Source organism: Barbatula barbatula (genome assembly GCF_947034865.1).
Source record: "Barbatula barbatula genome assembly, chromosome: 3".
NCBI classification, from domain to species: domain Eukaryota; kingdom Metazoa; phylum Chordata; class Actinopteri; order Cypriniformes; family Nemacheilidae; genus Barbatula; species Barbatula barbatula.
In genome coordinates this window covers 29,924,895-29,938,426 of record NC_136764.1, presented here as the reverse complement: position 1 = coordinate 29,938,426, position 13,532 = coordinate 29,924,895, and the positions used below count along the sequence as shown (strand labels likewise).

Sequence of the window (13,532 nt, the reverse complement as noted above, 5' to 3'; positions counted from 1 at the left end):
ATCCCAGTTTCCTGATCTGAACACTATAGAAAATGAGTGGGATGAACAGAAGATAAGAGATCACCAACATTTGAAGGATCTTAAGAGGTTCCATTCTCTGAATGTGCCAGTGATAATACAGACAAAGTTTTTTGGCAATACACAAAATGAAAGATGAAGAATTATAAGGCCACTAAGTAGGTGTGTGGCCAGATTGAAATGCATTGTCAAGTCCACAATGAAATTGGCAACACTGCAAAAATGCAATCCCAATTTTTCTACCTGCTACTGTTAATGCATTTAGGGAAAATAACATTTGAATTATCATTTTGCTACAGTTTTGCTTGGCTATCTAAACATCAATGCGGAGAATGCATTTTCATTGTGCAAATTAAAGAACGTTGAATTGAATATTGTGTTAATATTTATGTTCTTGAAACACAACATACTGTAAGTCAAATGCAAAAAAGTTATAATAATCAGGGCTGTCTCAGAGATGAGACAGTGACGTATGATGATATATAACGGTGTAGTAGTGGTGTACCATTTCTTAGGGGATTGTTTTCAACCCCTTTGTTTTAAGGGGCAAGTGGTGATGTAGGGCTATTGGGGTAGGGATAGAGCCATAATCCTATGGATTGGCTTTCAGACGCTCCCAAAAACAAACAAGGGGACAAGGCAATCTAGGAAAATCCAGTGGTGATGGAGACCAGGGAAAAGCAAATGGCCAGGGAGGAGCTGGTGGTAGTGGATGCAGGGTTGAGCTCGAGACCAGTCACCCTTGTTGATAATGGCAGCGGAAAACAAGGCAGCTATCCTATGCCTTATGTTTTATCACTAGGTTTATCTATAGTAACAATGAAGCTGCTAAATAAAATCACTTGAAAGTGCTGTCATTCGAAAAATAATATGTTGAAGCATAGTGATTAGCATTTACAGATTGTCAAGGGTAGTACCATTTTATGTATAAACCTTATTGACCAGACCATATAACAGTATTTGTCCTTTGTGTTGATTCTTACATTCTCTCCTCAGACCAATGATGCTCTGGGACCCACATGGAATTGGATGTACTTTATTCCTCTCATCATTATTGGCTCATTCTTTGTGCTCAACCTTGTTTTAGGTGTCCTCTCAGGGTATGAAATTTACAAAAGTACATTTTTATGTGATTATCAGTTTAACTGTAAATTATGTTCAGGTTAGCAAAATTCTAAACATTTACTTTCAGTAATAATTTTTTATTTCAATGAGTTATTTCAAATATGTCTACAGGGAATTTGCCAAAGAGAGAGAGCGTGTGGAGAACAGACGTGCATTCATGAAGCTTAGACGGCAGCAACAGGTGGAGAGAGAACTCAATGGCTACCGAGCCTGGATAGACAGAGCAGGTAAATTGATTGAGTTAAGCATAGAGGAGGGTGGGGTAACATAATCCAGTAGGTAAGTTGTACCACCCATTCTATCTCAGCTACTTTTGTTGCCATTTGATCATACATTTTGTAATCGCCCGTTAATGTGAAAAGTTGCAGCACAGAATTGGACAGCATCAAATCCTTTAAATGCTGGTTTTGGGTTGTCAATGAAAAATATTAGCATATTAGATGTAATGGCTGATACATCAAAGAAAGTTTACCCAGGTCTAAAAGTGTGTATTATGCATGGTTTAAACAGTGCAGTTACCTTCAGGTCTGTGTTTGGCTAGTCTATATAAATGTATAGTGTATTAAATATATAACTACTTACATTTAATTTTATTTATGTAAATATATATATACATATGTTATGTTATTGTATAACAATTGTATTTAATAAACGGTTTGTTGACATTTTATGTATTTTCATTTGATTAAATAAACACTTTGGACAATATTTAGTTTGGACGCATTTAAAGACACTGTTATCGTAGTCTAATTCTAAATATTGGAGAGGCCAAGGAAAGGTTCTTCTCAGTTACTTTTGCTTGTCAGAAATAATCTACGGGCACTCTATTGTTTGCGAATGTGTCCCGGAAATTAAAGGCAGTCCAAGAACGTGGGCATGCGCAGTAACGTTTGTTTATGTTGTCACTTTGAAACCATCAATATCTTTCCATCTGTAGTCAGTAATGGCCTAACACGGTTGCCATTGAAAAGCACTATAATTATTAAAAAGCCATATTTTTAAAACCTTATGTCATAGATGTGTTCTTATAATTTAAATTGATAGGAAACATCCTGAAATTAGATTAAATACTTTTATTGCACTTGAGGACCAAGTAAACAATCTTATACCCCACTCTCCCCGAAAAACAAAAAACAAAACAAAAAAAACTAACCTCGCTATGCTTAGCTTTCTATACTGTGCTAGGCTTTAATGGACTAGTTTGCCTAAAATTCCAAAATAACAGGGAAACACAGAACAGATCATAACAGAACCCCCCCCCCCTCTAAGGGCAGATTCCAGATGCCCCACATCAACATCCAGGAGGTCTGTGGAGTGTAAGGGGAGACAGGCGGGACCGAGGGCTGTCAGCTAACTCTGGATTGGTGGCCATCTTGCGAGTGGGCTCTGGAATGGTGGCCATCTTGCAGATGGACTCTGGCCACTGCCCACTCCGGGCCACCACCCCCAAACAAAATATTATAATCTATCAATTTCTGATTCATCCCCTCATTTTGGCCATTGGATTGTATCCCAAAGATAGACTGGTGGAGGATCCTATGAGCTGACAGAAAGCCTTCCAAACCTTGAGGAGAACTGGGGACCCCTATCGGAAATCATGTCCTCGGGGAGGCAGAGGACTCGGAACAAGTGGTTAATCACCCATTCCGCTGTTTCCTGAGCTGAAGGTAATTTGGGCAAAGAAATGAACCTGGCTGCCTTGGAAGAGCTGTCAATCATGACCAGGATGGCTGTATTACACTGGAAGACCAGTGATGAAATCCAGGGAGATATGGGACCAGGGCTGGTTGGGAATGGATAAAGTTAGAAGGAGTCCTTGGTGAGATGGTTTTCCTTGGCAGCACATGGGACAGGTCTTCCTTTATGGTTGGTCACCAGAACTTCCACTGAAAGAACTCTAAGGTGTGACCAGTGCCCGGGTGACAGGTAAGATGAGAGGACTGTGCCCACAGAAGAACCTTAGACCGCACCGCCTTAGGAACAAACAGGCGATTGGCAGGACCTCCTCTTGGACCCTGTTAGGTGGCTTGGGCTCGTCTAACGGTGTCCTCAAGTTGCCACGAGATAGAGGCCAGGATCTTAGTGCTGGGAAGGACGGGCATAACTCATCCGGCTTGAGGTTCTTCGACTCGGGAGGTAAGGATGAACTGAAATCGGTTAAAGAAAAGAGACCACGAGCTTGCCTACCGTTTCGCCTGCTGAATGTACTCCAGATTTTTGTGGTCCGTGAGTACTTGAAATGGCTGAGAAGCTTCTTCAAGCCAGTTTCTCCACTCCTCTAATGCCATCTTAACAGCTAGGAGTTCACGATCCACCACATCGTAGTTTCTCTCGGCTGCAGTAAGTCGGTCCAAGGATGGAGCTTCTTGTCTTCAGCTCTTGGAGTGCCTTCTCTGTTTCTGTACCCCATAGAAAACCTGTCTTGCAGATCCGCACAAGGGTAAGCATTCCGCAGGTCGAGCTTGATGAAAACAGCTGATCCCTGGAGCAGCTTAAAGGCTGTGGCCATGAGTGGTAGCGGTTACGAATGGTTATTGTATTGAGTCCCCGATAGTCGATGCAAGGGAGTAATCCACCGTCTTTTTTGGCCACAACGAAAAACCCTGCTCCTGCGGGTGAAGTGGACGAGCAAATGAGTCCTGCTGCCTGTGCATCCTTGATGTAGGTGTCCATGGCTATTAGCTCAGGAGGGGATAAGGAAAAGATCAGTGGGGAGACGTGCCCGGAAGCATGTCGATTTGGCATTCATAATGCCTATGAGGTGGAAGCGTGGCAGCCCTTTGCTTACTAAATACCAGCTTAAGGTCATGGTAACACTCGGGAACCTGAGACAGGTCGATAGACTCTAAAGTCTCGGAAGAGGGGCTCGGGGAACTGAAAAAGACACAAGTGGCTCGACACGTAGGGCCCCACTGCTTGATAGCTCCCACCGGTCAGTCGATGTGAGGGTTATGACGGTGCAGCCAGGGGTAACCAAGGGCAGCAATAGTGACCCCTAATGTCCAAAACCGGAACAACTCCAGTCAAATGCGGACATCATGTGTATTGAAAGTCCTGCTAAGTGAATCGAAAAAAGCGTGGAAGTCATGTCTATGAACACGATTCAATAAATTCTATATTTCGTGACAAATTCACGAACTGCCATGAAACTTGGTTGAAATGTAACAGTTGTCAGGGGGACTATTAATGAGGAAATCTGTCCTGTGTTATGCGTGCATAATTTAAACCTTGACGCGGCTGGATACAGTGATAATAGTTTGAAAACAAATTAACATATACTCAATATGATATTTTTTCTACATATCTTCTTGAAACTATAAAAGTCTTTAACATCTGAGCCAAGCCAGAGGCAACACTGGCTGAAAACCAAAACCCCAAAAGTGACAAAAAATGAGAAAGACAATATGCGTAAAGAGTAATGCAAATCCAGCCAATTTTTATTATAAAACAATCATTGTTTGTTACACTATCCTGCTTGCAATTATATATAATAGCCACTAAAGTAAAATAAATAAACATAATCTTTTGATTTTTTTAAATATTTTATTAGATAATTTATAACCTGATGTGAGAAAGAGACAGAAGTGGTCAATAATGCTGATGAATCAATCTCACCTCAAACAGTTGTGACTTAAAAAATCAGAATCAAATATTCAAGGCAGGCATGTAATAGGACTACGGCACAACGGTTTCCCAGTAAATAATAGCACACTTGTTGTAAGTGCTTCCCTGTTTACTGGATTACATCAGGTCTCAGCCCAGGTCAGATTCTGATTGATAACCATATGTTCCTCTCCATTAAAATTATTATGAAAGGACAGCCCTGCTTTATATAAGAGAAACCAACATAATTTTTACATTTGATTGCAGGTTAAAGTTGTTATTTAAAGTCCAACGCCCACCTTCAGTAAAACACAAAGTGAGAACTTTTCTGGCCAAACTTTGTTTTAAGGTCCAGTTCTCGCTATTAAAAAAACATTAACTATGACTTTTGGAATTTTCTTTAAATTGGAACTGACAATTATCAAAGTTTCAAACCCCCCCAAAAAAGGACATAATGTTTGCATCGAAACTAATGCGATTTGGCTATGTTTGATTTAGGTTATGTATACATGAATTTATCATAAGGCACTATTAGTTTGACCTTGCTGAATAATTTCATCTAGGCAGGCAAAGTTTTGTTGTCTTTGCCTAGGTTCAGTGAAGGACTGAGATTTGACTGTACAACACCTACACTACTCTTTTCACATTTCGCCCTCCACCCACACAACACTCAGGTAAACACGAGTATATGAAGCTTTTCTGGCTCCCACGCAGTGGAGGGTCAGAAAAAGGTTACACTGACTCACTGACAGGAGTGTTTGCAAATGTTCCTGTCTGTGCTCAGAACAGTTGATGCGTTCCAAAGTACAACAGCTCACTCTCAAGGCCTACAGACTGCATTTCCTTACTAATGTGGCTTGTTTTTAATAGCTTTGTTTTCTGTTTAATACATTTTATTGAGGATTGACTTATTAAACCAAAAATAATAATATTAGCAATTTTGAGATAATGAGGGACATAGCCCTGTGAGCCAACAGCTCATATATGTGTCTGAAGCATGTGCACTGACCACTGTGCGAAAGCTCTGACCAAGGTTATATTTTACTGTTTTTAATAACATTATGTAGCAAACAAAAAAAACACTTTAGCTGGATCTAAACAGACTGGGTCACACATTTTTTTTTGTGTTGTTTATTGACTAATGGGCCGTTGGCATTATGATAATAACAGTAGTTATGTTACAATAATATATTAATGTCTACAAGAATGGTTGCTTTATGTTTTAAAGCCAAGCGTCTTTACTCCAAAATCTATCTGCAAAGGCTGGATGCCCTCTCTATAAGACTTTGGTCAGGATGCTTTAATCTTTTTTAGAATTTTAATATAGATGTTTTTTTAACAAGGTTCAATAAAAGGAAGGAAGGAAGGAGGTGGGAACTGGCAAACGTAAAACAAGCTTTTAATAAAATTAACAAACAACAAAACAAACTTAAAATGCCTCACAAACATACTAACACATCACATAAAGACCAGGCCTGGTCCTCTCTCATCATACACTCTTGTCACTCGTACTTTTATGTCTCCGGAGTACACATTGATATTTACATTTATATTCAGTCGTTTAGCAGATGCTTTTATCCAAAGCGACTTACAAAAGAGGTAGATTACTAGGCCTTGCGTAGCACACTCTGATAGGAAAGGTGTCATTTTGCTTATGTTTTACAAGAGAATTCTACATGACCAGGTAATGCTAGCAAAATGATCCGTGAAGGTTAGCTGATCATCAATTATAGGTGGGTGGGGGTGGGACCTAGCGGTCAGGATGGTTAGAATGACCTTATAAACTTCAGCTTGGGGAGTTTGTTTCAGAAGTTTGGACGTGTTCATCGAGAGGCAGTGTACAAAACTGATTGCTGATGGCTGTAGTTTCATTCACAAAGAATAAAGCAAAATCATCAGCTGTTAAAGTTGACGAAGGTGGGGGACAAGTGGACAAAGTAGTAATATGGGGTCAGCTGTGGCCTGGTAGTTGGCGTTGGTCTTGTGATCAGAAGGTTGCCAGTTCTAATCTCAGTACCAGCAGGTCATGACTGAAGTGCCCTTGAGCAAGATGCCTTACCCCGATTGCTCGACAGTAATGTGCCACTGTAAAAAAACTACTTGTAAGTCGTTTTGGATAAAAGCGTGTGCCAAATATGTAAATGTAAGTGTAATATTGAGTTTTTGCAGTGGAGACATCATTGGAGAATGTAAAGAGGAGAGGTCTGAGGTGTCTTTTGATTTGCGCAACTTCCTCTCAGCAGCCCTTAACCTGGAGCGATGCTCACAGATAATCAGGGAGCGGAGGGGGTTGCACTGGCTGGTCTAGATGTGAGTGGATAAGCTGCCTAAGCAGGATGTTAGTGTGGAGCATAGCGTGGCAGTAGCAAACGAGATTCTGAAACGACACTGAACGAGAACAAACGCAACTTCAACATGTGACACGGCAGTAGGAAATAAACAAAACAGCATTTCCTTGCAATATCACTGCGCTAAACTTAATAAGACAATAATCAAATACACTTAGGGGCTTCTGCTGACTTCAGCTGCTATAAACAGCTTTTCCTATTTTATTATCTTTCTTATTATGGGGTGAACTCTATATTCTCTTAAATTTTGAAGGATTTCTAAAACGTTAAGTTCGTAGTGTAAATGGCCCTTAAAAATTACATAACGGTATGCTCTTTCAAACTTTTAACATGTTTATCATCATTATTAGTATGCCTTAATTCATTAAGTTATTATTTTTCTCTTTCTTTTTTAAGAGGAAGTAATGCTTGCAGAGGAGAACAAGAATTCTGGGAGATCGGCATTAGATGGTATGTATAACTTCATTTTAAGAAAGCTTAAAACAATTTTTTTATACTGGATGTTTTACTGGACTGATTCACAGAATGACAAACAAGCAAGTTCCTCTGAACATTAGATATCTTTGTAGCAATTTAGCTTATTCAATTTATTAAGTGAATCAATGAAAAACAGCTAGAGTGTTATTTGTTAACTCCTTTTGCTAAAAAAAATATTTTCAAGTTATACATTTGTACATATTGAAACCATTGATTTTTTTGCTGCTGGGAGGCTAATAGCAGCTTCAGTACAATATTTGTTTCCAAAAAAGAACATAAAGAAAAGTAAGGCAAACAAGTGGTGTTTTTTAATTTTTAGTGTTAAAACGGGCTACTAGCAAGAAAAATGCCAGACGTCGAGGACCAGGAGAGGAAATCTCAACAGTCGGTGAGTGAAATACAAATGTCTTTTTTTATTTTACACCTGTTTTTAACGTAAACACACCTTCACGAGCGTGCATTATTTTCCACGAGCACGCAGAAATGTATCCGCGTGCGGTAAAGAATCATTGCAAGAGTGCATTTACATTTTAACATTTACATTTATTCATTTGGTAGACGCTTTTATCCAAAGCGACTTACAAGTAGTTTTTTAACAGTGACACATTACTGCAGAGCAATCAGGGGTAAGGTGTCTTGCTCAAGGGCACTTCAGTCATGACCTGCTGGCACTGAGATTCGAATCGGCAACCTTTCTTATTACAAGTCCAACGCTCTAACCACTAGGCCATTTCTGCTCCGCCTGCAAAAACGAAGTCTCACAACTGCTCAACACTCGCTTGATCGTTGTGTTGACTTCTCCTTTGAGGGCGGGACAATGGCAGACTTCTTTGATTGTTCACTTTTTACATGCACTCACTTACAGTCTCCGACCTGTATCTAACCGACAGATCTAAGTTGACAGATGTAAGAAATCAAAATGTCAATTGTCAAAATCATACACATAGCTAAAGCATGGTAATACACTAATCATTACATAATTTTAACATAAAAAAATCAGGAATACCTAAAAGTAAAGTCTATTATGCGCATGTATCAAACATTATGTAAGTTGTGAGTAAGCAAAATCCGGCGTCTTCTGATGGCAGAAGAACAACACAGGGCTGGTCACGTTTGGACTTAAGCCTTGTTAGGCGAAGCCTAATTTGTGTTTCACAGAAGAGCAGCTCTGTGAGCCTCTGTACAGTGTACAACCTTAAAACCTTCGCTGGGCAGCGATTCATTGTTTTTCTCAATTACTCTCATTACTTTTCTGTGATCAATCTCTATTAATCGTATGGTTAAGCATAAAATTCCATAATGAATTAAAAACTAGTGTATTGTGCACTTTTATTTTAAAAGTACTGCTATATGAACAACAGTGCTATTAGATTTGAACAAATAATGTGTTTTTTTTACAACATTATTTCCTCTAAAGCATTATAAATCAAAATCGTCAAATTTTAATTCAAAATGTTTCTTGTAAATCTTAACTTAGACATTAATGTAATCAAATTAAATATAAAACCAAAGCTATCTGCCACTGCCAGTGCATTAATGTTCTGTCTAGTTTGATATAAAAAAACAAGATATAATTATTGCTTATACATTAACTCTTTTTTAACACACTTTCAACAGAAAGTGTAATGTGCACTGTGTTTAAATTGTATTCAAAGCACATCTTTAAACAACTAAATTATTGTATGCTACTCCCATGGAACAGTTTTTTTCACAGCAATGGCAGTTCATGGAGCCTCTCAATAGTTCCAGGAAGTTACTAGTAACGCATGGGAAAAACAGACTGATTGCTTTCTCCCTCTTTCCAGAACGCTCGGGAGTTTGCACTCCCAATTTGAGCATTCTTGACGAACGCGACTGAACGTCCGATTGTAATATAATATAGAGCAAACTACAAAATGTTGAAACAAGACAAAATATATGAACGGACCTTCACTAATTCATCCTAAAATGCATGGCTTTGACACGGGTGAATTTGTAGATTGTGGTTAGCCTATCAAAACAACAATATTAACAACAATATTATTTGGAAATATTTCAAACACATCAATGAATTCTTGTTCTTTAAATATCTTTCTATATTATTATGACCATTTAAAAAAATGTTTGATTAGATTTGATGTCTATGTCTGTAGTTGCATAGTGTTTAAATTTGTCATTCCAGATCCAAATGCACTTGAAAGATTGATTGTATTTCTATCTGGTAATATCAATTGGCCATGTGTTAACTCATCACTGATCAACATAAAAAGCTATTGTTATCTAATTTACACTCAATCGTTCTAAAATGCACATATGTAGCTAAAGATAATCTTTTTTTTGTTTGGGAAATTTCCGTTTTTGGACCTCTGTATTTCCGAATTAATTTCTGCAAACATTTAACTCTTCTATTTTATTCTCTTTTTTATTTGTTCTTAGTTTGTTTGTTTAATATACAGTATATTGTATTGTTTTTCTATCCCATCTGCAAAATATAATGTCAGGCCTATATTACAATAAAGATATTGAATTTGATAAGGGTGATGTATAAATTAGCAACCTAATTAACAATCTAATTTAGCCGAAGCAAGTTGGCTGATGATAATGATCAATATTAAATAACAGTTACTGTGTCTACATGATAAGAATCAGTTCCTGGAGGGGTTTATTCTGCGATAACAACCGACTGGATGCATTATACTAGTCGTTACCACATGAGTAAATAATTGAACACCTAATATTGATTAAATATTTTTAAACTCATCTGTAAAAAAATCCAAAACTTCCATGAGAAAAAAAACTTCCAGTTAAACCAACAACCCCAATACTGTTTATGGTGGCCTTGTAGTCAGCCTGGCATTATATTTTAAAACAAACCATAGTACACAACGGAATATCGATGGTATATAGAGTGTTGCCATTTAAATAAGTAATGTTATCTATACAATATAGTATAATTCATTGGATAGTTATACATGATAGTACACATAAGTGTGAGGTTTCACATAAATTGAAAACAGTATTATTTAAAAAAATTTAAACTATTAAACGATTTTCCTGCTGTTTCTCTCGCCTCTGAGCTTTCAAGTGTAAAAGTTAGTTTTGAAGCTTTGAAAACTGTAGTGACAGGTTTATTTTACAAGTTTTCACAATGGGCCTGTGAGTGTATATTTTACAAAGTGTACAAATTCTTACTTAACAAGTAAATAAATCTAAATCTACATGCTCTCAAGTTCTGCTACTGATTTACCTTCATACCAAACCATCTGTTGCTGTTGGTTGAAGGTTTACAGTTATTTAATTTGACCAAGTATTAACATTGCACTAAATTCCAATTATACAATGTCTTTTTGTGCTGTAAATTAATTTGTATTAGTTATATATATATTTAATATTTAATATATATTATTAATATTAATGTAAACAGTTTTACATTAATGTAAACAAATTTTCTGGGAAGTCTGTATGTTTGAGTCTGAAAAGTATGGAATTTGGAAATGGAAAATGTGTAGGAACCCTGGTAGCATTAAATAAGCCTCTTACACCCACGCATATTTCATAGTTGTGGGCAATGTCACTGATGGATAAGCTCATGGCTAAAGGAGGGGAGACGAAATGGAGTGGTTTGACTTAAAACGAAATGTCCATGTAAGAGTTCAGTACCTTTCCATTCTGGTGTTCCTGGTGTGTGCAGCAGTCTAATAGGCCATGCCCAAAGGCTTAATTGGTTGAGATGTGTGGTGATGCCATACCCCAGCCAGTACCGGTCAACAACCCACCACTTATGTGACCCATGGTTTGTCTGTAGTGTTCAAAGCCATTGAGCAACGGACTTTCGAAATAAAATAACACTTAACTGCGTTAATGCAAGCTAAAATAATTGTCTGCGTTAATTAATCAATGCATTAACGCGAAGTTTATGTCCGAGAGCGCCTTTTGGCTTTCGAATGTAGCAGAATTTTTCCATAACTAATTTAAAAACGTCTCTGTTACGTATGTAACCTCCGTTCCCTGATGGAGGGAACGAGACGTTGTGTCGACAGAATGGGGTTTGACTTGAGAACCTACCTTCTCTGACTGACTTGAAATTTGCATGCCGGACTCCGCCCCCGGATATCCGGGTATAAAAGGAAGCCGGCGTGCCGCATTCATTCACCTTTTGTGCTGAGGAGCCTGAGGATCTTGCCCCGACTGCTGCAGCGGGCGGCCAGTGTTGTGGCATGAAGGACACAACGTCTCGTTCCCTCCATCAGGGAACGGAGGTTACATACGTAACCGAGACGTTCCCTTTCTGTCGGTCTCTCGACGTTGTGTCGACAGAATGGGGTTCCTCGGAAAACGCCACAGCGCTGTGCCGCGTCACAATTCCTCGCGAAGCGACGCTGACTGGCCTGGGCGTGTCAGACGTGAGCGCTTAGCATGAATTGCAACCTTCCAGCGGAAGGGAAGGAGTCCAGAGCTTTCAACAAAGATGGGAGCTTCTTCCACCGGCCGCCACGGACGGCGGCCTAGTTCTCTTAACAGCGAGAAGCCGCCCGGCACCGTAAGGCCACTGGGAAGCGTCATTCCCCCCTGAGGGAACGCGCTACGGAGACCACTTCCTACCGCAGGGAGGAGCTTTAGTGGAGATTCACACACGGTCTCACCGGATAGGGGAGAGCACGTGGGAGACATGCAGACACGAGATGGTGTCGCGAGCAGGTGAAGTACACCTGGGAGAGGTCATGGGCCATCGATTGAGAGCCATTCATGAGAAGACATCAGACGGAACCGCCCTGTGGGGGGGTTACTACGTGTGGAGCACTAGGCCTTGTTTGAGTCACTGCTAGAGCTCAGAAACAGGCCAAGGGAGAAAGGGCTGCTCCGCCAAGTGCTTAGTGATGGATGGAATGCCTACTCTTCGCCCACGTGGGGGGAAGAGGGGAGGCTGGATAGCACCACGTCTCACCTATGGAGGAGTGCTATCGCAGGCGTACGCCCACCGGCTGCCGGACTTACCTGGCGGTGTCTCGTAAGACTCCGGCTGATACCGGTTCCACGCGGAGGCTGTAGAACCTCGCGAAGGTGCTGGGCGTAGCCCAACCAGCAGCTCTACATATGTCTGCCAGAGGGGCGCCCTGCGCCAGTGCCCACGAGGAGGCCACACCCCTGGTGGAGTGTGCCCTCACTGCAAGCGGGCACGGGAGATCCTGTGATCGGTAAGCCATTGATGGCGTCCACGATCCAGTGCGCCAACCTCTGTTTGGAGACAGCCCTCCCCTTGTGCTGATACCCAAAACAGACAAAAAAGCTGCTCAGAGCTCCAGACGCTCTGCGTGCGGTCCAGGCAGAGGCGCAGCGCGCGCACTGGACACAACACGGAAGGGGTTGGGTCTTCCTCCCCAGAAGGGAGCGCCTGCAGGTTCACCACCTGGTCCCGAAAGGGAGTGGTGGGAACTTTGGGCACGTAGCCAGGCCGGGGTCTCAGGATAACGTGAGATTGACCAGGCCCGAACTCTAGGCAATCCGTGGCCACGAAAAATGCATGTAGGTCCCCTACCCTCTTGGCGAGCGCCACTAGGAGAGCCGTCTTCATCGAGAGATGAGAAAGAGCGGCATCTTCGAGGGGCTCGACGGGGGGCCTCTGGGGGCCCGCCAGGACCACATTGAGGTCCCAAGAGGGAACGGGGCGCGGACGGGCTGAATTCAGCCTCCTCTCGCCCCTCAGGAACCTAATGACCAGGTCGTGCTGTCCTAGAGACTTCCCACTAACTGGTCCGTGATGAGCGGCAATAGCGGCTACATACACCGTCAGCGTGGAAGGGGAGAGATTGCTCTCGAGTCTCGACTGCAGGAAGGACAGCACGCTCCCGATCGAGCATATCCGTGGGTCTTCTCCACGAGAAGAACACCAGGACGAGAAGAGGCGCCACTTCAATGCGTATAACCGCCTCGTGGCCAGGGCCCTAGCCTGAACAATGGTCTCTACCACCGCTGGGGGTAGAC

At 41.0% G+C, this 13,532-nt stretch overlaps 1 protein-coding gene across 1 annotated transcript in view; it reads left to right on the top strand.

Annotated features, from left to right (window-relative positions):
- The window catches only part of cacna1eb (calcium channel, voltage-dependent, R type, alpha 1E subunit b), a gene marked incomplete at its 5' end in the record, with an annotated part of 250,899 nt that overhangs the window by 63,865 nt on the left and 173,502 nt on the right, over positions 1-13,532 (top strand). Inside the window, 4 exons of the mRNA XM_079451973.1 lie at positions 1,015-1,118; positions 1,255-1,370; positions 7,491-7,544; positions 7,891-7,959. Coding sequence (XP_079308099.1) covers positions 1,015-1,118; positions 1,255-1,370; positions 7,491-7,544; positions 7,891-7,959 — 343 coding nt within the window. The remainder of the gene's footprint in view (positions 1-1,014; positions 1,119-1,254; positions 1,371-7,490; positions 7,545-7,890; positions 7,960-13,532) is intronic.